Source organism: Hippocampus guttulatus, chromosome 10 (assembly GCF_054856545.1).
Source record: "Hippocampus guttulatus isolate MCC_2025c chromosome 10, RoL_Hgut_1.0, whole genome shotgun sequence".
Classification (NCBI taxonomy): Eukaryota; Metazoa; Chordata; class Actinopteri; order Syngnathiformes; family Syngnathidae; genus Hippocampus; species Hippocampus guttulatus.
In genome coordinates this window covers 13,854,309-13,876,568 of record NC_141270.1, presented here as the reverse complement: position 1 = coordinate 13,876,568, position 22,260 = coordinate 13,854,309, and the positions used below count along the sequence as shown (strand labels likewise).

Here is a 22,260-nt window from a genome sequence, read left to right as displayed (position 1 = left end):
AACAAACATTATGCTATTATACAAATATTGCCTTTAGCAATACAGTTACGTGTTTCAAACAACTGCATCACCATTTTGACCGGTTCTCAAAAACAGGTATTTAAATGCGTTAAATAGGCCCTCCCAGTTTTTCCTTGCGCTGCCAACAGAAACAGGAAATGTCCGGAATCATCGCTGGGGAAGCCGATTGGCACCCCCAAATTGAAGTGTGCCCGCCCCTCAAAGTCCTCAGTCGAACTCTCTTTCCTGGGAAAAACATCGACATCTAATTCAAAACCAAGCCTCAGTTTCACCAAGTATATTTCCTGTCATCACAAGCCATGATGCGTAACTGAATATTCATGACAAATTTTAGGCCGTGTTCTGCAGCCCTCGCTGCCAGGCCTATTGTGCCCCCCTCACCTAATTATTCCTGTATGAGAGTGGAAATCAAAAGGCTGCGAGTGTGTGTGAGTAGCTTTGAAAGGCGTGACGTTAACAGCCTGACAAGTGAAGCACGACCGGCCTGAGATGACGCTCGAGATGTTGGCAAGGTTCCATTTAAATTCGAATCAGCTAACCACGCAGTCACTCGGCCAAACGCGTCTGTGCGAGTCGCAGGGACGACGTGATGCATCAATAAACGAATCAAAAAAATATCAAGAAAACACACAAACAACAGAACGCTTCGACCTACCGGGCATGAAAGTGAAGCCACCGGGCAGTTGCATCACGCCCGTAGAGGTGCCGGTGGTCTTGAGGACAGTCCCGTTGGCGCTGACGCTGGTGCTGGCGGAAACGGGCGCCAGGTAGTTGGTGATGGGAAAGTTGGGCCCGCTGCTCACCTGCATGCTGGTGGAGGTGGTGGGCACGGTGGCCTGGGCGCTGCTGGTACCGCCTGGTAGGCCGGCTACTGTGAACGTGGGTTTCAAAGTATCCTGAGGCAACAGATAGAGAAAATACCAGTTACAGGTACATCATCTCCGGCAAAGGAAACAATATTGAAAAAAGGACATCTTGAAAAGCTTTGATTCACCTCGCCTTTGAGATTTAATTCATACTTACTCATTTTCACACTTGATTTGGTGAAAACAAACATAACAATTTTGATTTGGAATGACAATTTCTGAGACGAACGTGAACATTATCACACGGGTGGACGCAGACCACTTGAGGAGGTGGGTCTCATTTGGCTGTTCAATTCAGTTCAGATCAAGGGTGAATGCTGCACAGGCCCAGACAAGCCTTAAAAAGACACAAGAAAGTGTTGGCATGCATGCATAAATAAATTAAATGAACAGTTCAACTCAACATATTCCATGCATCCCCCTGTGGCAATGATCTCTTTGTAGGTGAACTCATGACATTTTTTCTTAAATACAATTTCAGAAGCTCTCCTCAGAACATGCCAGCTGTTAAAAATATCCCCTTTAAAAACACACGCATGCGCACCCGCACACAACGTCATATACTAGAAGAGAGTATTGCTGTTGTGGAATCAAATCAATCCATTCAAATCACCTTTCCATAACAAAATTAATTGATATTCCCTAAGAAACAAAAGAACCTGCTGCTTTGTTACAGTTTTAATCACGCAAAACAGCACTTTAATGTATAAAACTATAAGTAGAACGTCACGGAAACAACTGTAATGTTGCACGCGTGCCTTTGCAAGCTGTTGGCCTCCACTCCATACATTCTCAAAATGTGAACTGTGAAGATGAGATTTGTGAAGATGGGGATGGAAAGCATGTTGGCTCAAAGTCTGCCACAGTACATGCAACTGATGACCGGTAACTAGTGAACAGCCCAAGGTGTACTCACCCCTTGACTTACAATAAGTCGGTGTATGAAACGAGTGCATGAGTGTGCAAATGGAGGTTGCATTTTTGTCCTGCTCCTCCACACATTGTGGTCGCAGCAGACATTCACTTGTGGGGAACTACAATAACAACCTTAATGGGGCTTTTCCTCCCAAAAGCAGCTGGATGCATGGAGGCGAGTAAGCGGTGGAGGGTTTAAAGTAAGCACGATAATTTCAAGAATCAATGGACGGGCGGCAGGGACCAGACGTGACACAAACAAGGTACAGACTGGAACCTCTCTAATTGCAGCCACATGTACAACTACAAGTTCACTCTTTTGTCCGGCAAAAACAAAGTTGTCATTTGCGATTTGGGTTCATCTGAACGACTATCCCGGATGGTTTGGGTTGTTGTTCATTCATCCATTATAATAGTTGAGTTCAGCCGCATTCAAACATACCCGAGTAACAAAAAAAAACATGTTATGTTGCCATGACAACCTTGACCACTCTAACATCTCTACAAAAGGCGCAAATGCACACACAACGTATGATTGAATGACGCTTTACCACACAGTATGCTAATGTGAAAATCCATTGATAAGCAGAGCAGGATGTGTTGCTGAGTGGGCTGCACAAGAGGAGACGATTGGATACGACTGTAAATAAACAAGCTAGTTTCCATCACCTTGTAACAGTCAATTGAGAACACATCGGAAGGAAACGTACAATAAAAGTGCAACATGAGAGTGCAAACACAATGTGCCACCACCTAGTTGCCTTTTGCTACTCACACATTCACAGATTCTTTTTTACTTCTGCTATTCACTGTAAAACACCCATAGTTGCTATTTTTTGTGCTTTTTCCGCAACACCATAAGATGCCACAAGATGGCACCAAAAGCTGTCAAGCAGACAGCATGGCTGGCCTCCTTATCTATTCGACAAGGCTTTGGCGCATCCTGTTTCCAAGGAACCGAAGTGGTGACTTCACCTGCAAATTTAATTTCTTCTGTGACTGAACTCTTAATTCAATTTACTCATGCAATAACACCTTGACCTAACTTGTGAGTTTTTTGAAAAATGAGCATGTTGCTCAGCCACTTTTTTGCTTTGACTTGCAAGAAAAAGCTTGAGAGCATGGCACTATACAATGGCATTGAACTCAACTCAAGTCACAACAAACGACAGTTGGACAACTGTTCAAAAAGGAGGCTTCGAGATGTATAGCACCACTCTTTTGAGGTTTACCGTTAAACTCAACACGAAACAACAAAAATCCCACAATGTATATTTAAAATGACTTTGCCTTCATCCACTATCTTAAACAAAGTAAAACGCCATGGACGGGATAACGCCGACAGATAAATACTCAAAGACTGGCCCTTTTCTGTGTTTTATTGCTAAGGGTAAGGATTAATCAATGCTCAAGATCAGATTTGATGCATTAATGCAGGGGTGGGCAACCTGCGGCTCTTTGGCAGGTTCAATGCGGCTCCTGGACTTTCACACGACAGGCGTTGAAAATACCTCGGCGGTGGCAATGCCATTCAGACGATGACGCTAAATATACAGAACGTACTACGTCAGCCTATTATCAATCCCGTTACTCGATTGACATAGAGGGCAACCAATCAGATGACTGAATCACCACTCATGCGCAAACAACGGTGCTAAGCGCTAAGCTAGTCAGCGAATTACCTCTGATATCAAGGCAGAGGTGCCCAATACGTCGATCGCAATCAACTGGGAGCCAGCGGACTGGTCCCAAGTCGACCGCAAGGGGTGGGAGGAGGAAATGTGGGGGGGAATTTGTGTGTTTGTGCCATTCTGGCTGTTGCTCATCGTGGCATGAGTGCATGGTTGGGCACCCGCGTGTGTGTGTGTGCGTGCGTGCGTATGCGCGAGGACGGGATGCCCATGTGTATGTGGCTCTTTGCAGGAACACAATTTTTTTTTAAATGGCTCTTTGTCTCTGACTGGTTGGCCGCCCCTGCATTAATGTATTACTGTAACACGTGCTTTGGTAGTAATTGACTTGGCAGTAGTGTGGAACTACAAGTCAAAAGGACATTATTTTAAAATACTATTGTTTTCTTTTTTTAGCTTGAAAGGAGGGAGAAAATGCTTCTCAGTATACACGGAGCAATATTTTCTTTGCAAAGACAGAGTCTTTCATACAGTTCATGGACTGAATCTCAAGCAAGAGACGTGTCTGTTGGGCCCTGCCAGTCATTGCCATCTTTTCCGTCATTGAAAAAAAATCTGGAAACTGTCTAGTTAATAACTTGGAACACACATACTCTAAACTGCCTGCCCATAAATTAAGAGTCGAATCACACAACTATGCCATTTTCTGCATGCCATGAGCTGCAGATGTCAGAAAATGTGTCTACTGTGTAAGTCATTCATTCAGATTTTGATTTAAATCAAGTTTTTCCATCCATGACAGCCATAATCTGTGGAACCACGATGGCTTCAAAGCCAAGACCTTAGCAGAGCTACAGTGTGGTTGGGTGCACCGATTTGCAGGATTCTGTATTAATCAACACATAAACAGACACAATATCATTACCATCAGCACCAGAAAGCCCATAAGTCAAAAGTTCCTGATAACCACACGTTCAACACGCCGTTGTAACTGTGGCACTCATATTGGCTTGGCAGTCTCATGTTGCCCTGGGTCGAACTCTAGTTCTAACAGACTGTATACGGCTGTTCCTACCACGGTGCACATTCCGTAATTGTTACGGTAAGGCAAAGCCGTATTCACGTCGCCACACGCTGCAGGAAAGGGGGCGGGGTGAGCTCATTTGTGTGTGACAGGACAACGCCCCCCAAAGCGGCTGCTCGCAACAGGACTGAGGAGTGTACTCTTTGGGAATTTTGACTTTGAAATTATGAATACAACTGGGATCTATTTTTCATTTGTGTGACTCATAATAGCACAATAAGTGTCATGAAAACAAAGCAAAGCCTCGATAGAGAGAATATTAGAGGGATACATTGTATTCACCAGCTGCCTGGTACTTTGTGGTCCAACGTAACTCACCCGTTATTTCCCCTTTGCTTACGAAATTGTTCGAGGGGACTTTGAGAGCTGAATGGCAATTCTGACCCTAAAACGTGGTCGTATTCTCTGGAGAGAAGGCTCAGCTTGAAGCAAGTTGTGGCCCCATCCAGTGAAAGAGCAGCGACCGTCAAGCGTAGCAAACTGGACCAGTTTAAGCAGATAAAGAAGAGCAGCATCAACCTGAGCGAGTGAGTTGGCTGCAGTTTGACTGACTTAAAGGCATCCAGCCTGGATTTTTAGCCAATCAGAACCACACAGACAGGGGGATCTCATCTCTTCATCACCGAGCTTGCCTGACCACAATGGCTAAACACGTCGTGCTTGTATTTGATGGCACTCAGAAGATTAATAATTAATCAGTCGGCCTTCTCACACTCCTGACGCACACATAGCTGCACATGTGTGTTCTGCTGTGAGTCACTACACATATACACAAGCGACGTGCCGAGTGTGGAGTCCATCTGCAGATCTTGGCTCTCCTCGGGGCCTCTGACAGTCCAAGGTCCTTTTAACTGCTTTAGTTAGAGTTAGTTAAACAGCAGCGGGAAAACGGAACAGGGGAGGGGCGTGACAAAGAACGACTTGCCGTTGTCATGTCCTAACTTAAAAGCAACAGTACAGTAATTCATCGACTACTTGCTATTTAAGCAGCCAGGAACAATTAGTCTTGGAGCTTTAGTTTGACATAAAGTGGTGACTGATATAATTATGCAGCTGGACAGTTATTAACCAATATGATGATAAAAATGAAGTAGGAGGTGAAAACGAGGAGGTGGTGTACCGGGAGAGCTTCAGTGTGGTGACTGTGGCATTTATCGCACCCCCTCACCGCCGTTGTGCCACAGAATGTGTGTGTGTGTGTGTGTGTGTGTGTGTGTGTGTGTGTGTGTGTGTGTGTGTGTGTGAGCGTGTGACCAAGCTGTCTGGGCTGCAGGGACAGGAGTACAAACAGCTGAGGGTACAGACAGCTGGGGGGAAACCCGAGCACCTCGCAGGGGGAATTAACCCCATGCTGGCAAACAGAGGACCCCCGAGAAAAAAACCTGAGGAAATGCTTATAAAACCGACAGCAACCTCGTAAAAATGTGTGTACTGACACCACAGAACAATTCAATCACAATGTGTCGGTTTCTGCAATTAGTTTTTCTTTGTCTACAACAAATTTGCCTTTCGTTCCAAATGTCCAACCAAAAGTGAATGCTCGAACAACTATGAACTGCTCATTCAATGTTTTTTTTCCCTCCCCATAAAGATGGTGGCCGCTTGTCACGTTGTTACTATAAGCCATTTTTTTAAGGGTAATGTGAGTTTGAAATGAAAAAGTGTTTTGGGGACAGTTTCACTAACTATAGTATGTCAATCAGTAATATAAGCAATTAAAGACCTTTGGGAGGGTGGCATGAAATTTTGTGTGTGTAGGTTTAATCATTTGGAGTCTTTGTCATTGGGGGCATGAGCCTCAATCTTCTGAATAGAGAGAGATGCAAACACCTGCTTTGCTGTCAGAAACCCTGAAACTATCAGTGCGACTGACACAGTTAGTGTTAATTGGCCCAATTGCTTTGTTTGACCATGTGTGGACTGTTCAACATGCCCATTTAGTCATGGCACAGCCTAGTAGTTAACTGTCAAGATAGTGCATGGTAACCGCCACAATGTTAGAGGGTGCATCATGGAGAGGATTCAGTTCATTTCTAAATGTGCACACCTCAGGTTCACTTCCTGTCTACTTTAATGCTCGACTACAGCGGGAATCATTGAATCCGACTTTAATGCAACTTGGGAAGGTGGTAAATTTACAGCTTGACTCTAACCACTCGTCTCGCCTAAGACAGTGAGCCAAGGACAAGCGGAGATAAGTCAGCTTGGATGGCCAGGGTGAAAGAGGTTTTGGTCTGGGTCAGGGATATGATAGAGTCAGAAGCGCACGTGAACAAAAAAAAAAAATGCATTACGAATGTTAGAATGCTGAACTAAAAAAAAAAAAAAAACAATTCACCAGTGTCCACTGAAAACTGTGTACACTGGAACCCAATCCCCCAGATGTTGTGCAAGGTGTATTTTGAATTCACAGGTACTACTACTCACTACTGCTCGCGTTACTTTGAAGGTCGGGATGAGATAATGAAGCGGTGAAGTTGTGACAAATGAGAATTTTTACATAGCTGCATGAAGCAATGAACCCAACAGAATGCATTCCAAAAGGAAGCATCCACAACACGGGACACAGTGTGTAGCATGGATTTCTGAAAGTGGCGACACGCATCTTTGATGCCCTCTCTTCACTTGCTGCCTCAATATCAAAAGTGCAAATGCAAACGGGGGCCAGTTGTAACGATGAACCATTCATTCAAAGTTTAAGGTGACAGCTGGCAGACAACTCTGGTGTTGGTCGGACGGCACATTGTACAGTGGAGCGGTGGCCGGCCGGCCCTCATCTAATCTCCCATTTGCTGGATCCCATCTCCCGGCCTGTCACCCTGCCAGCAACATGGAATTTGCAGCTCCATTTGGGACTGCTAAAAAAGGCAAGGCAGCCCAAGTGGAGGAGGTGCAGCCAATGACTGCTGACCTGTCCAGTTGCTTGCTGTAAAATAAGGAGGTGGTGGGGTGGGAGATTCTGTGTGTGTGTGGGTGTGTGTATGTGCGTGCACTGCACACTTTCCAGTCAAACACCCCAACAACTCTTTGGACCTGACCGACTTCATATGAGTGATTACCCTCAGAAGACCGATAACCGAGTTCGGATCATCATTTTTGAAATATTGCTGCTTCAAATGGACGTTGACGAGTCAAAAGAATTCACTGGGAAAACAACATTAACATCATCATTTTCATCTTAAGACATTTCAAATGTTCTTTCCCCTCTAAATTTATGATGTATACTTTGTTTAAATTGTTCACCCAAATCTTGATCAACATTTTGGGAAGTTTCATTTTTCCAAATGTCAATCATATGATGCCTGATTTTAAACCCATCAGGTCCAAATTATTAATTAATCTAAAGTCAAAATTTAACTCTCCGGCGATTAATCTGGAAAGCTAATTCAGTTTGGAGAGGGAAAGAATGCCACACAGTATTGGCACAATTGTTCACTTAAAGCACTGCGCTCGTGAAGTGTGCCGGATATCCTAAAAATGTGTACTTCAGTCTGCCTTGTGTGAACAGGTCGGGAGCAATGTGAGCGTTGTCAGCCCAGAAGGCTTTCTATTTCATTGGATGAAATGAAAGTCATTCAGCTACGGTGCACTATTGGCAGATGGAAGTGACAGGCTATTGAACTGAAGGTCCGCCGCTAATGAAAAAAAATCAAATATCATATTGCTATATTAACTACAACAATCTGTATAAGTGTATTGAGAATTCCTCACAAAAATGATATACTGTAGAAAGCAAAAGCCCTCCGACTTACACCAAGATATGTGCGACAATCATATTTTTTTGTGATTGAACAGCTTGTGAAGGTTTCAAACAGATATACTGTCGGTTGTGAGGATATTACGTTTCATTGAAATTGCTACCAAGTGACAACATGGGTCCGAGCTCAACGAAACTTGGCTTGGCTTACATACGTACAAACAAACAGACAGGACATGGGACATTTGTCTTTTTGTGTGAGTTGTTGTTGTTCTTGTTTCGGACATACAAAGTAAAGTATCAATCTGCAGAACCTCTTCCGCCATGTGTTTTAAAGGGGACATTATGAAACAACTTTTTAATTGCTTGTAAATAAAACTGTTGGGCCACCGAAGTGCTTTCACACACATCAAATGTGGCATGAAACATCCAAATACTGAAAATGTGTCGGTCAGCGAGCCATTCTAAATGTACATACTACTGTTGTGTAACAGTGGGACTAATTCACGTATTAAGCACCCCCACCGAGTTTCTCAGCCGTGGACTTGGCAGCAAGACTGAGCAAAGATCTGCCAATTTCAAGACACAGTTGGTCTACATTGCCTGAAACACGATGTCAAAGCCAAAAGGCCAGAGGCTCTGATTTAACTTTTGATGGATGCACAGTTTAGAGCTAGCTAACATACATGGTAGCTTGGTTGAATGCTCTAAATTGTCCTTAGACATATGTGATTATGAGCCTGAATGGTTGTTTGTCTGTGTGCCCTGAGAACGTCTGGCAACCAGTTCAGGGTGTACACCGCCTGCAGCCCAAAGAGAGCTGATCATCTTTTTTATTATATTATAATTATCAACTGTTGACACCTTCTCAAATCTATTTTTAACTCAGTAATAGCAATTGTCTGACTTTTTCTTTTGCATCCATCCATTATCTGAACTCCTTACCTTACCTAACACCTGCCTATGCCAGCTGTCTTTGGGCAGTAGGCTACACCCTGAACTGGTTGCATTATTTTTTTTAATTAAATTTGTGTAGAAGGCGTGATTGACTAAAGTTTGCACAAACTTGATTGCTCACGCAGACAAATGTGGAAGTTGACCGTCAAACGGGCTGGCGCCAGGATTGCGTCTGCGGAATGGGCGATATTGCTGAGCAGTCCATTTTGCCAATTCTGGGAGGAGTACTCTTTTGGTAAATAGATGAAAGTAGCATGCATAAGTTGATTACCGGTAATCAAATCCAAGTCAAATTTCAATGGCTGATTTGGCATCTTCAAATAGCGGATCTGAAAGGCACGTGCAACCTAATATGCAAAGCAGTGCCAGCGTAGCACAGTCAAAAGGGAAGGCCAAAAACAAAAATGAAGGTGACGTACTGTCAATTCAAAATTAGGTTTTTTTTTTTTTTGGACATAAAAATTAACACCAGTTGTGTTTAAAAATTACAGTGGTAATTTTAACTGATTCTTTTCAGGAACACCATCTGCACTTTTTTTCTCGTTCAATGACGTTCCCCACATTCTTATACCATATTTAGAGTGGGCAGTGTACCCCAAGTTTGGACTTAGGTTATAAATGAGTGGCAAATGCTTCAAACTTCTTGTGGTCGCAGTCAGTTTGTCTTGTTAACAACTGCCTGGTCTTGTATCCCAGTTGTCAAAGTCAGTCCCCTGTGACGTGTGGAATTTTTGGAGTGACAAGACTCTACAGCCCATAAACTGCCTGCTTTTTTTTCTTTTTCTGGATTTGTATACACCAGCAGGACATCAAAAGATGAGGGATAAAATGTGTTAATATCTTCCCGGGAGAGCAACTTCAAACTGACTTGGTGCATTCATGTCCCCTTCAAGTTTACCAAAGTGCAATGGACTCAGTCAAGAGCAGCTCAAAGCGAAGATTTGGGGGCATCAGTCCGGAATACGGTATATTTTGACATGAATAAAACGGTTTCATAATGTTTTGTTTTTACCACGTCAATCATAAAACTACCAGAGGTTGGCATACCATCAGTACGGAAGGTCCTTCAATCCGCCACTGCCGGGTGCCCATTTTGCTGACAAACGATGTGAAACAAAAAAACAAAACAAAACAATGATTGGTTGCCCTGACAACATAAATTTACGATGTTTATTTCATACAAAGGCTTTTGGGATGTGTATTTGTCTGCAAACAAACCTTTACGGTTATGGTTTTCTGCAAAATCTTGGTGAAATTATTCAATTTTTATAATATTTCGTAAACAATTACTTTGAGTCAGATATAACTGTAAGTGCGAATGGTTGTTCTTTTACGTGTGCCTTGTGATTGTTCCGTTCAGGGTGTACCCTGGCGACTGCCTGAAGAAAGCTGGCATAGCTTCCAGCACGCCTGCAACCCTCGTGAGGATAAGATTAGAAAATGGATGGATGGATTGCAAGGCACACACAGTATGCTATATTTTATTTATTTTTTGAGTGTTCGAGTCTCAGACATAAACGACGCAGGAGAAGAAAAAGACGCACAAGAAGACGCCGAAGATATGACAGTCTAAAAACAGTGTAATTTAGCAACGACAGAAACAACAATTAGGATCGCCTGACGGATTGAACTACGGTCTTAAAAATTGTGGTGACAAACTGTAATGTAGCCAAAATACAATACATCTTTGACAAATGCGATGTGAAAATGACGATGAGCGAGTGTTGTCGTACAATAATTTTGTCAATGGGTGGTGCTGCTCCATGCTGACTTTGTGTATGACAAAGGTGCTCTTTTACTTCTGTGCCTCGGCTCTGCTATGTATTTGGCGGGGTTCCCATCTGCAACAAGAAATTAGATGGCATCGGAAATGTCACATGAGGGTGTTTGGCTGTATTGCTTCCACACATATCACTGATGGAGAGAGATGCAAACTGAACAAAAAGGCTGCGAAGCTTCATTTCGTGGGATGGGCAGCAATGGAAAGGGCTATGGCGTGTACGATGAAGAAACCATAAAGGATTCTAATCCTTCGTGATGTCATCGTCACCGAATTAAACATTGACTGGAAAAACGAAGTGGAATTACCCTGCTGGGAGAACGAGATAAACATGGAAAGAGGTGAGGGTGAAACACAAGATGAGGTCATTGTTGACAAAACTGTTAGAACAAGTGACAGAATGAAAAAAAAAGCTTCCAAGAGGTATGGAGACGATGAGTTTGCTGATACTGTTAAAGATGATCATCGAGCCAATATGTGCTGTGTGACAAAGCCAGTCACGATGAAAAAAGCAACGGCGAGTCCGAAAGCAAAGGAATGGCAGGAGGCAGGTGGTTTGGAATATCAATCACTGTAGGAAAATGAGACGTGGGACTTGATGGATCTACCAACGGAAAGACGGGCAGTAGGATCAAGATGGGTCTTCAAAGTCAAGTATCATTGTGATGGATGAGTGGAGTGATACAAGTATAGACTTGTCACGCACCAGTAGGATACATCCATCAAACATGGGCGAGAACACCCGGTATGCATATATAAGTTAAACATATCAATTCATGAACTGAAGCAGTCTCCTCGTTGCGGCAAAGCTTTGACTGAGTTCATGAAGACGACTGGATTCAAACAGAGCAGAACAAAGATAAGAACTGCATCTTTCTCAAGCAGAATCATGATAATCGAGGCCACACTCAAGAAATATGGAATGGATAACGCAAATCATGTCGCAACTCCTGCTGATGCCAATGTCAAATTAAGGAAAAGTGATGGTGAATCAACAAACCTATCAGTCATTGCCTGCTGCAAATGCCACACGACAGACAGCTCAAGCAGTGAGCACTGTGTCTAAGTTCAACGCACATCCGACTGCTGTGAAGAGAATTTTTCAATACTTGAAGGAGGGCAGCAAACCATTCTCTCACGTATGAGCAGTCAAATACTGATGCTTTGATCAAATTCTCCAATGCTGATTGGGCTGGTGATCCGGATGACCGCCGCTCAACAACAGGTAACATATTTCTTGTGGAGGAGCCGTGAACCGGCTTAGCGAGAAACAGGCAACAGTTGCACTTTGCTTCCGTGTCTTGGCTCCGCTGTTGCTGGTTGCCTCGAAAATAAATACATACATACCTCACGCTACATGTTCAATTCTAAACGACGACTGATGAGTACAGTTCGGCTTGAAATAATGACGGACTGACCGTGACAGACGGATGGTGCGGGCCACTGGAGAATGACAAATGACGGACCGGCAAAATTTACCGACGCGTCCACTGACTTGAAAATGACATAAACGCTATTACTTTATGATTGGCTGGTCGAGGGTGCGGAGACGGAACTTTTGCTCCCCAGCTCAAAGGTTTTCCACTCACACGACAAGGCTAAAAATAGATTCGCTTTTGGGCTCACACATACACAAGAGCAGCAGACAGTCCCTGGAGTGAACAAGATTGTGTTTTGCTGTAATATCGTATTTCGCCAATTCAATCAATGACTTCATTGATCAATTGGGCAAATTATTACATGACTGTCCATCAACATTTTGCATATGATGCAAAATATCGTCCGATCTTGATCCAGCTCGTCTAAAGTCTAGTAAAATCTCGCAGATTTTTGTTGCGAGCACTGTTAATCGTAAAACTTAAAAACAAAACAATACAACTGAACTTTAGTAAGAAATAAGAATGTGTGTGACACCACAAGGGTATTCCTGCTTTGAACAAGAGTCTGCTTACTTCACATAGCTTTTTCTGGCATACATTCTTCTGTTCTCTTAACACCGCTTGCTGTGGATCATCCTTTGGAAACAATGTGCAAAAGAAAGCGACAGAGCTAAATTAAACACAAAACATGCACCTAATCCTTTGATTCTCACTGAACTGCAGTTTGAGGCAACTTTAAAGGCATATTCTTTTGGCGTATATTGGCTGAACTCCGATTTACAATCGCAAAGGCATTCCACTTGAGAGGTGCCCCTCTAAGACCTGTTGCATTCACACAGACATACTGCAGCAAAAAAATAAATAAAAAGGGGGGGGGGGACAATCCCACCTATTATAAACCTGCTGACCGATGTACATGTCAGGCTCTACTGACTATTACAGGGTGGTATACTTTGTGAAGGTTTCATCAGTGGGCCACACCGGTTCCTCACAGTCGAAGAGAAACACGACCAAACGGGATACAAAGAATCACTCAAATGATCCACCCCATCGCAGCCACTCATAACATCAACATCAACACTCCGTATCGCTATATGAGTGGTGGGGTCGGTGGGAGGTGGGGAATCACAGGACTCCAAAGACAGCTGCAGCTTATAAGGAATGTGAGGGGCCTCACGCCAAGAGAGCAAGCAGGGAAACCATACCATATATGGAAACAGGAGCAATCTAAATTTTATCAATGAGCAGAGCGGGCATGAGAGTGGCTTAACATGCAAAGCTTGGTCTCCCATCCTTGACGGAGTATGTACGCATTAGTGAGGGCCTTGGAAAAACAGCATGCGGGCAAACAGGCCTTAGAGTGTCCATTGCCAATGGGGAGACCTTGGGCCGCCTAAACAGCGGAGACAGTCAGGACTTCAGCATGCAACTGCATGAAGGTGCAAACAATGAACGGAGTCTGCTGAGTAACCGAATTACTTCACTTCAATCAATCAAGTAAATAAATCGCCTCTCCTATTGCCAAGAACCTAATGGAGCAGACAAGTATGTAAGTGGAGTTTATTAGAAGCTAACGCACCCCAGGGAAACTGGCTAACCGAACACTAACACCCGCAGCATTTCATCCTTGAAATACACTTGCAAATTATTATATTGTCCACTTCCATAATTGACAACTGAGCCGATTTTATAAACCGTATTTTCCGCACTAAAAGGTGCACTGGATTATGAGGCGCACCTTCAATGAATGGCCTATTTTGTAATTTTTTTTCATATATTGGACGCACTGGATTATAAAACGCAATCTACAATGAATCCACTAGATGGAGCTACGCTCCGTCCGTTCGACTCGAGAGGCGTTCATGACCCCTTCCGAAAAACATACAGTACATTAACGATTCCTTCAATGAAACTACTAAAATTGAAAATATTATATCAAAACAGAAAATCAAAGCGAGGAAAATCTCAAAATAAATTCTATAGCCCCCCCCCCCTCTCCTACAGAATTTGTTTTGGCATTCCCTTGAGCATAGCTCCAACAGAACAATCAGATGTCATTAAAATATAGAAGACTGGACTGTCTCAGAAGTGTTTGTTATTTATTCCTTTGTTGTGTACTGTATTCACGAACGAGGAAATCACTAAATAAATTCTGTAGGAGGGCTATAGAATTTATTTTGTGATGTCCTGCTTGATTTTCTGCTTGGATGCATTATTTTCAATATTCGTCGTTTCATTGAAGGAATCGTTAATTTATGTTTTTCGCAGGAGGTTACGAACACCTCTCGAGTCGAACGGAGGAAGAGAAGGCCCAGAGACGGACAAAGACGTACCTGCATTTGCTGAGACTGTGAAAACCATTAATAAAGGGTGCGTTTTAAAAAACAACACCACAGCACTCCTTTTTTCGGAGCGGCAACAAAAACGTATTTAATAAAGCAGTGACAGTTCACTGAACCAACAGCAAATTCTAACATTGTAAGCATGTCTCCAGCAAGGAGCCATCTTGGGGTCGACATATTACCGTAATGACCATACACAAGGCGCACCGGATTTTAAGGCGCTGTGAGCTTTTAAGAAAATGGAAGACTTTTTGGTGTGCCTGATAGTGTGGAAAATACGGTAATTATCACAACTTAATGCTTGTAACACTGTTAACTAAGACGCACCCATGCTAACCCTGCGCTTGTTTTTTTTTTTTTTTTGCACTGGACCTTCAGACAGCCTAGCTCAGGGGTGGGCAAACTTTTTGGCTCGGGGGCCACATGGAGTTCTAAAATTTGACAGGTGGGCCGGGTCAGCACAAGATACGGTACATATAAAAAACTGCATAGGTTGACAGTCCACACCAAATATCAACAGAACAAAAGCATTAAAGTGTGAACATACTTTTTTTTTTATTTTTTTATGAAAACTGAAACAACTATTGTATATGTCCTACATGAACGTCCAAGTATGTTAACAACATACTGTACATGTGTGACAACACAAGCAACAAGTGCAACAATATATTGCCCAAAAACTGTCGCAGACAGTACAGGTATATAAAAAAATATATACAAAATATTGCAAAGTTAGGACTATTTGCTACAAAATGAGACGAGTAAGAGACCTGGTGGCTTTTCTTTCCTCTCACTCACTGTCTCTAACTTTACCTCGTCTCGATCACCACACATGACAGCATTGCTCAGCTGATGTCGCGGAACGAACTTTTGAAGCCAGCCTCGGGACACTTCGAAGTCTTCAATGCTCATAGTTAGCGCTATGGAACTCGCCTCCTCTCTTCTTAGCGGTCCAGTTTGCGGAAAGTTTTTAACATGATAACAATCAAACCATTCTAGGAAATGTTCATTTACTCGAGCCACAAGCAATTCACTCTGAGCATGGAAATTGCCAGAATCGGACTGAGTAAGAATCGCTTCCTTGTTTTTCAAAGTCTCGTAGATTTGAGTCTTTCCGACTCCAGGTGTCTCCTGAATGTTTCGTACTTTGTTACCTGCTTCGTTTAATCAGATACATATCACTTTCCCTTCCACGGTCATTACTCTCTCCCTCTTTCTTCGTCTTCCCCTCCCTCCCTGTGCTCTGCAACTTGAAGTAACTGCGCCACCTGGTGTTGAAATACCTGTCATTACAAGTCCAAACGAAATGAATGCAATCAAACCTTAATTGTGCACCAATCTTCGGCGGGCTGGATTAAAAAGACCAACGGGCCGGATCCGGCCCGCGGGCCGTAGTTTGCCCACCTCTGGCCTAGCTGGTATTGGCTACAAACCCCACTGTGGAGGTGGTTGTTTTGTCACAGTAAGATTTTCAACAAAAAATTGCTTGAGTGTTTACAGTCATGTGATGTGGAAGGCAGACACTCGTTTCATACAAACATTAAACAGTTAATTTCCCACAATATGTCCTCTTTAAGTGATTGCACTACTCATTTGGAGCTCTTCATTTTCAGTTCACAGTTGGAATAGACAAGACCCTATGCTGCATCAAATAATTTTAGCTCCCGTCTCAACCCTCACCCCCACCCCCCTGGAAAATCCCTTTTTGTGATTGGTTGATTTCAGGAAGTGAGCCAAGGGGCAATGTCCGTGCACTTTGTCCCTGTACGTCATAGATGCAGCATCCCTGGAGTATACTGTGGACAAAAAACAGCTGGGATGATCAAAAATAAAAATAAACCAAAAATATTGGAGAAAAAAATGACTGGGGGAGTTGTATAAGTTGTTTGTTCCTGCCAACTCCCCCAAAAATTACATCGTAACTCATTGAATACCACCCCTTTTCACTGGAGCAACCCCCTCAATCCCTCACATTTTACTGAATTTTGACTGATTTGCAAGGCCCACAGAGTTTTCTGTTCTATGGCTATATATACATGCAACCTGTCAAAAGAAAGGTGAGACTCTCTTCTTTCAGCAGGAAAAAAAGTTTGTTTCTAGCTTTCTCCGTTCGTTGGCAATCAGCATTAGAAAACTGCTAAGTTTGATGGAAAACGCCGATTTTCTGCAGAAATCCAGAGAAAATGAGCTTTTTGTAAAAGCATGCATTTCAAGCATCATTTCAGGTTTTACACTATTTTTTGCTTTTGTGGCAGCTCAAATACCTCAATAATGTGTTCCTCCTACAAAAGAACATTACAAATAATGTTTTTGTCGCAAAATAATTTATTTGCACACAACAAAACTATTGAACTATGAACAAAAGTGCAGCTGTGGAGAAGATGGTTTTTGGCTTCCATCCAGTTTGTCACCACATCGATTCATCCCACCACGTCCAGATGCACGACCTATAAATTATAGAAACATAAAAAGTTGCAAATATATCTTACTGCAGAGTGAGGTACAATAATTTTATTTACCTTTCTTTCCACCACCAAAGCGAGGAGTCGTCATCTTTTGGCTTCTGGTTGGACAATCTGTAATTTATAGAAGTATGTACAATTACCACACTTTTATTTTTCTATTTTTTTTATTGTTGCTTTCCACTTACATTTCAACATCTCTCACACACACACATACATGCTCGCACACTGCTATTTACACCATTCATTCCACGTTGTTCAGCATCCAATTTGAAATGAAATGGAATATGAATTTAACACGAGTGGTTTTAGCAGAGCTGAGCGGACCAAATGTGTCCTGTTTTTTGTTTGTTTTTTGAAAACCTATGGCGACATGCAAGTCAGCGCATATTTTCATCCACATCTACGAGACGCATCAACCGTACATAAATGATTAGTGTTACTGGCAACTTCATAGTATAGCGGGAATGTAGCGGTGCATAAAAGTGACTGAGGAGGCATAAGAAGTGATGAAGTTTTGAATGGGAACTTGCAAGCTAGTCAGCAGTTACCTCCTCGTTCCAGCGGCTCTGGCGAGGACTCTCAGCTGCTTTCCGTTATGTCCGAAGGCACATATTCGTCCGACATCGGGATCCAAATCGCTCTCCAATTCATCGTTTTCGCCGTCGTCTTTACTAGACGATTCCAACGAATCGCTGACGTGTGCCCGGCGTCGGCCATGCGAAGCAATGCAGCCTCTTTGCAGTCATCGCTGGAAGTCGCCGGGGAGACGATTTGTGGGCGACGTGGGGCATCGGGAGGCACAAAATGCTCTGCCAAGCGATGGTCGCTGACGTGGAGCAAGTTCATCTTCATCAGATGAACTCGAAACTCGGCGTGAGCTATGCGGGCTGCGTGTAGCACGCCATGTTTGTGCAGGCCGACGTTCGTTTGACGGGTGCCGCTTTCGATTAGTGACCGAAGCGTCATTTTCTCTTCCACACAAACACCATCTCCTTTGTTGTTTTGTTTCGAGGACGCTTTTATACCGAAAAATAAATCATTTTTAGTTAGTTATTTCCTTTTCTCCATCGTTGCTAGTTGCTAATGTTCCAATCCACGCCCTTTCTACTACTTCTGCTGCGTGATCCTGGTTGATTTTTGCACCACTGCCACCCGATGGCCATTTTTTTGCTATTTAACATTGCCGCCAAGGCTAATCCTGTGGTGAGAAGTTGCATCGGACTCTCTTGCACCCTCCCCCATGAAAACACGTGATTGACGTATTAATACGTCATGGGGAGGGAACGGCTATGCGCAAATTGACGTATGTATACGTCAAAGGGTGTAAATGAGTTAAGGAGGGTGATAGGGAAAATCTGCTGGGATAGTTCATATGTATGGATGGTTGGATGGATGCAATTATGGCAACACAGTTTAAATGTTAGTTTTGCTCCAAACTAAAGCAGACAAACGCCAAATAAAGAGAAGCCGTTCATGATGCTGTAGCTCAAAAAAACAAAAAACAAAAAAAACAACCAATACTTACTACTCTACGTTAACACACCACTCTGGTCCATTGAGAGCATTAGAGTCTGTTTACACCAGGCAGTACAGTTTGGTTACATTTGGTACTGTACAAAACGTTTTTTTGTTTTTGGATTTCTATAAAGGTTTTGAAGAATACTAAAATAACTTATCTGTATTGGCATCAACACAAGTGGTACACTTCCTAAAGGGTGGCTCTAGACATCTGCACTTTGTTCATTGGTTGACAAATAATTGTCACTTTCAGTGGTATGGAAAAAACAAAACAAAAACAAAAATGAAAAATCATAAAACATATTTTCTGAAACAAATGTCGCTTTTGCTCTTAACTCATTCACTCCCAAAGACGTTTTTCAACATCTTTTCAGACTTGGTCTAGAATTGGCTGGTACTGAATGAGTTAATAGTATAATCTCTACCAGACTGCACCGAATGCATCGGTGCTAAAGAGGCGAAAAGAAAAGACCAATCAAGGAGTGTAAAGACCAGAAAATAATACTGCAGTGCCCAGGTAAACAACAACCTAAGTGGACATTATCCTGTTTGTTTATTTTCACCATTTCCAGCCGCGTGCCCTCAATAATAATAATGATGATGAATGTGCTCCACCAACATCTGACCAGTAGTGGTCACCCTGCCTGACCAGCGACAAGAAAGACCATCTTATAGTTCCTGCTTTTGCCAACGGAAAGTAACCCCCCTAGTGTGTAGGGACATGTCAATCAGAGTAACGTGCAGTGGAAAATCTTTCACTTGTCATCAGCATCAATCCATCCAAAAAAAAAAAAGTTCTTTTTATTTTGTGTTCCACCATGAAATGTCAGAGAAAGGGTGCTTTAGCATCCTCTTTCTTGGCACCCCAGAACTATGATGGCATGGTTGCATCTCTGAGTGATGCAAGATTTGATGGCTGGTTTGACACTGCAGAGTTCAAGTGACATAATTCAGATGTTTCTGCTATCAAGAGGTACATTTCTGATGTGTGAAAGAAGCAAACCGAATAGAGTATTTTCAGATTGGAATTAGGCCAATTGTAAAATTATTTTTAAAAAATCTAAAAAAGATGCCGATCAGCTACTGTATGTGACAATGTGACTGCAGCGTAAAAACAAAGACTGAATATATGGAGTTTGCATGTTCTCCCCGTGCCTGCGTGGATTTTATCCGGGTACTCTGGTTTCCTCCATGCTTGGCGCGTTAATGGAACACTCTAAATTGTCCCTAGGCATGAGTGTGAGCGTGGATGGTTGTTTGTCTATGTGAGCCCTGCGATTCACTGACAACCAGTTCCGGGTGTAATCCCACCTACTGCCCCAAAAGGTTCCAACATGCCCCGTGACCCGTGTGAGGATAAGCGGATCAGAAAATGGATGGATGGATGGATCAATGCCAGCTTGACAGCCTCAAAATACACAGATGGCTGATGTATACAGCAAACGCAGTGTACACAATTACATTTTACCTCAATGTGCAACATGAGAGGCGTGTCGATCATCAAATAAGCAAAATAATTGTCCATGGCGGCCTGTGGCGCGTATGGTACGCTCATTGAGATCAATAGGGAAAGGGTTAACCCAGGCCAACTAAAGAGTATGTTACTGCACGTAAACACATCCAGGATGGATCGATGTATGTAAATTTAAATGTCCGTACGTGACGTAAATATACGTGGCAGGTACAAAAAAATTGGGCATTTCAACTTGTAGTACAGTGTAAATTCAGCTCCTGTGTCAAATAAGTCACAGCTCACCATTGACTGAATACTGGAGGGAAAGCTGAAACTGACAGCCAGCTGAAGGCAACATTGCAAGCCTTTAACAAATCATGATTATGCCCATGAATAAATGATCTCTAACATTAATATAAATGACAACTTTGAATGAGAACAGCGTTTTGGAGACACTTAACTGATTTTAGCAGCTCTGTGTCTCATCTGTAGCCAAAGTAGATAAACACGGAGGCGCTTCATATAGCAGGCTACGTGTTTCTCAGCCTAACACAAACCAGATCTGCTGTGATTTATCTTGAGCGGTGTTACGAGGCTTTCCTGGAGAAGAGGTCAGCAAGGTTCACAGCAGACAGCTACCTTATCGGCCTCATCCCCGGTTGCAGGGTATTTTGGATTTAACTTTTTAAAAATAATTTGCTGCTTCCAGGGCTCACTCACAACAGGCAAGAGTTCAAGAGTGTGTTTACAATAGGGCAGATTATTTTCCATAGCGGCTTGTGGGCTTCATTTATGTGTTGTCAAATCTTTTGTGGAGCCATTCCTCACCGTGTTAAGCGTTTTGTTTTTTTACTCCTGCACATGCAAACTGAGGTTTACATTTAAAAGAAAAATAATGTCGCACAGATTGCAAAGCACGGCGTGACTTGTTCAGCATGCCATTTTAGAGTTGAAACAGTAAACTCTAATTTGGCTTTGGGAAAATGACAGAGTAACAGAAGCAACATTTCACCTTCTTTTTCTTGGCTTGGATGAAGACAAGCGCGGTTTGAGAAAAACACGTTGCTATTGTTGCAGGGAATTGATTAGTCCCCTTCTTTTGGGTGGACCCTCAAAAGTCAAATTTATAATTCAGGGATTTATTAACATATTTGGGAAGAATTTCTCGATAAATCTGCAGAATTGCGGTCTTAACGTTTTATGTGTCTCAATGTGCTATTTGTCTCACGGTGCTATTTTAGAAACCTGCTTTGGGACAACGGCTGAAAACTAGCATTTATGCTAAGTCTGGTGCATTTACACAGTTTATTCTTGTATTGATTAACGATTGATTCACAATTAACTAATTAATTAATTGAATGATTACATTTAAAAAAATGCAATGATGTTCCAAACTCCAACAATGGACCACTGCATCCCTCAGAAGACCTCAGCATACTTAATCGCTTCATATTTGAGTGAGCAACAATAGTGTAAACTCCATGAATGTGTTATTCCAGTTGGTGCTGTTGGAAGGATGCATAGATTGACACTGACAATAAAATAATGGCAAGTATAGGGACGTATTTGATCTGCAACAGTCCTGACGCAACATTCAGGGGTTTCAAACAACACAACACACAACAAAGTAGTTTGTGCAGTGTCTTAAGAGTGTCATTATGTGGCACACGAAGGCATGCCCAGTTACTGCTGAGCTTATTGCTAGTTCACGTTCAGAACCCAAACGTTTTTGTTTTTTTTGGTAATAAAAAATATTTACTGTAATTTTGACTGACAGTAAGTCACCTTCTGTTTCATTATAAATGATGGCAGGGACACAACTCTGGCACCCCCCCCCCCCGCCCCCCTCTGTGTGGTCATGTTTTATTGCGGTTATTAACAGCAGTTGACTTTTCATATTTCTCAGCTAAAAATCTAAAATAATATTGAAAACACTGCTTATACAGTTAAAGTTTTTTGTTTTCTTTTAATTAGGATGACAATTTGGCCCTGGAACGGATGGAAAAAAAGTCCATTCATATTTGACCAAATTTTAACTCCCTTCAACAGAACAGATGATGTTTGACCTTGGAGGCTTCGCGGTGTGTCTAGATCCACCCTTTAGCTACAGATAACTTTATTTAGTACCTTACATTGAAATGAATCCATATCA

At 42.6% G+C, this 22,260-nt stretch overlaps 1 protein-coding gene and 1 long non-coding RNA gene across 5 annotated transcripts in view; both read right to left on the bottom strand.

Moving 5' to 3' along the window:
- Positions 1 to 22,260, bottom strand: part of srfb (serum response factor b) — a 36,411-nt gene that overhangs the window by 7,224 nt on the left and 6,927 nt on the right. For all 4 annotated transcript variants that reach the window (XM_086121702.1, XM_086121701.1, XM_086121700.1 and 1 more), the window contains exon 3: positions 677 to 917. In XM_086121702.1, coding sequence (XP_085977828.1) covers positions 677 to 917 — 241 coding nt within the window. The remainder of the gene's footprint in view (positions 1 to 676; positions 918 to 22,260) is intronic.
- LOC147199351 (uncharacterized) lies at positions 16,980 to 21,923 on the bottom strand. The gene is made up of 3 exons (XR_015102009.1): positions 17,686 to 21,923; positions 17,192 to 17,248; positions 16,980 to 17,119 (listed from the first exon to the last, which is right to left on the bottom strand). It is a non-coding gene; the product is annotated as an uncharacterized LOC147199351 (long non-coding RNA).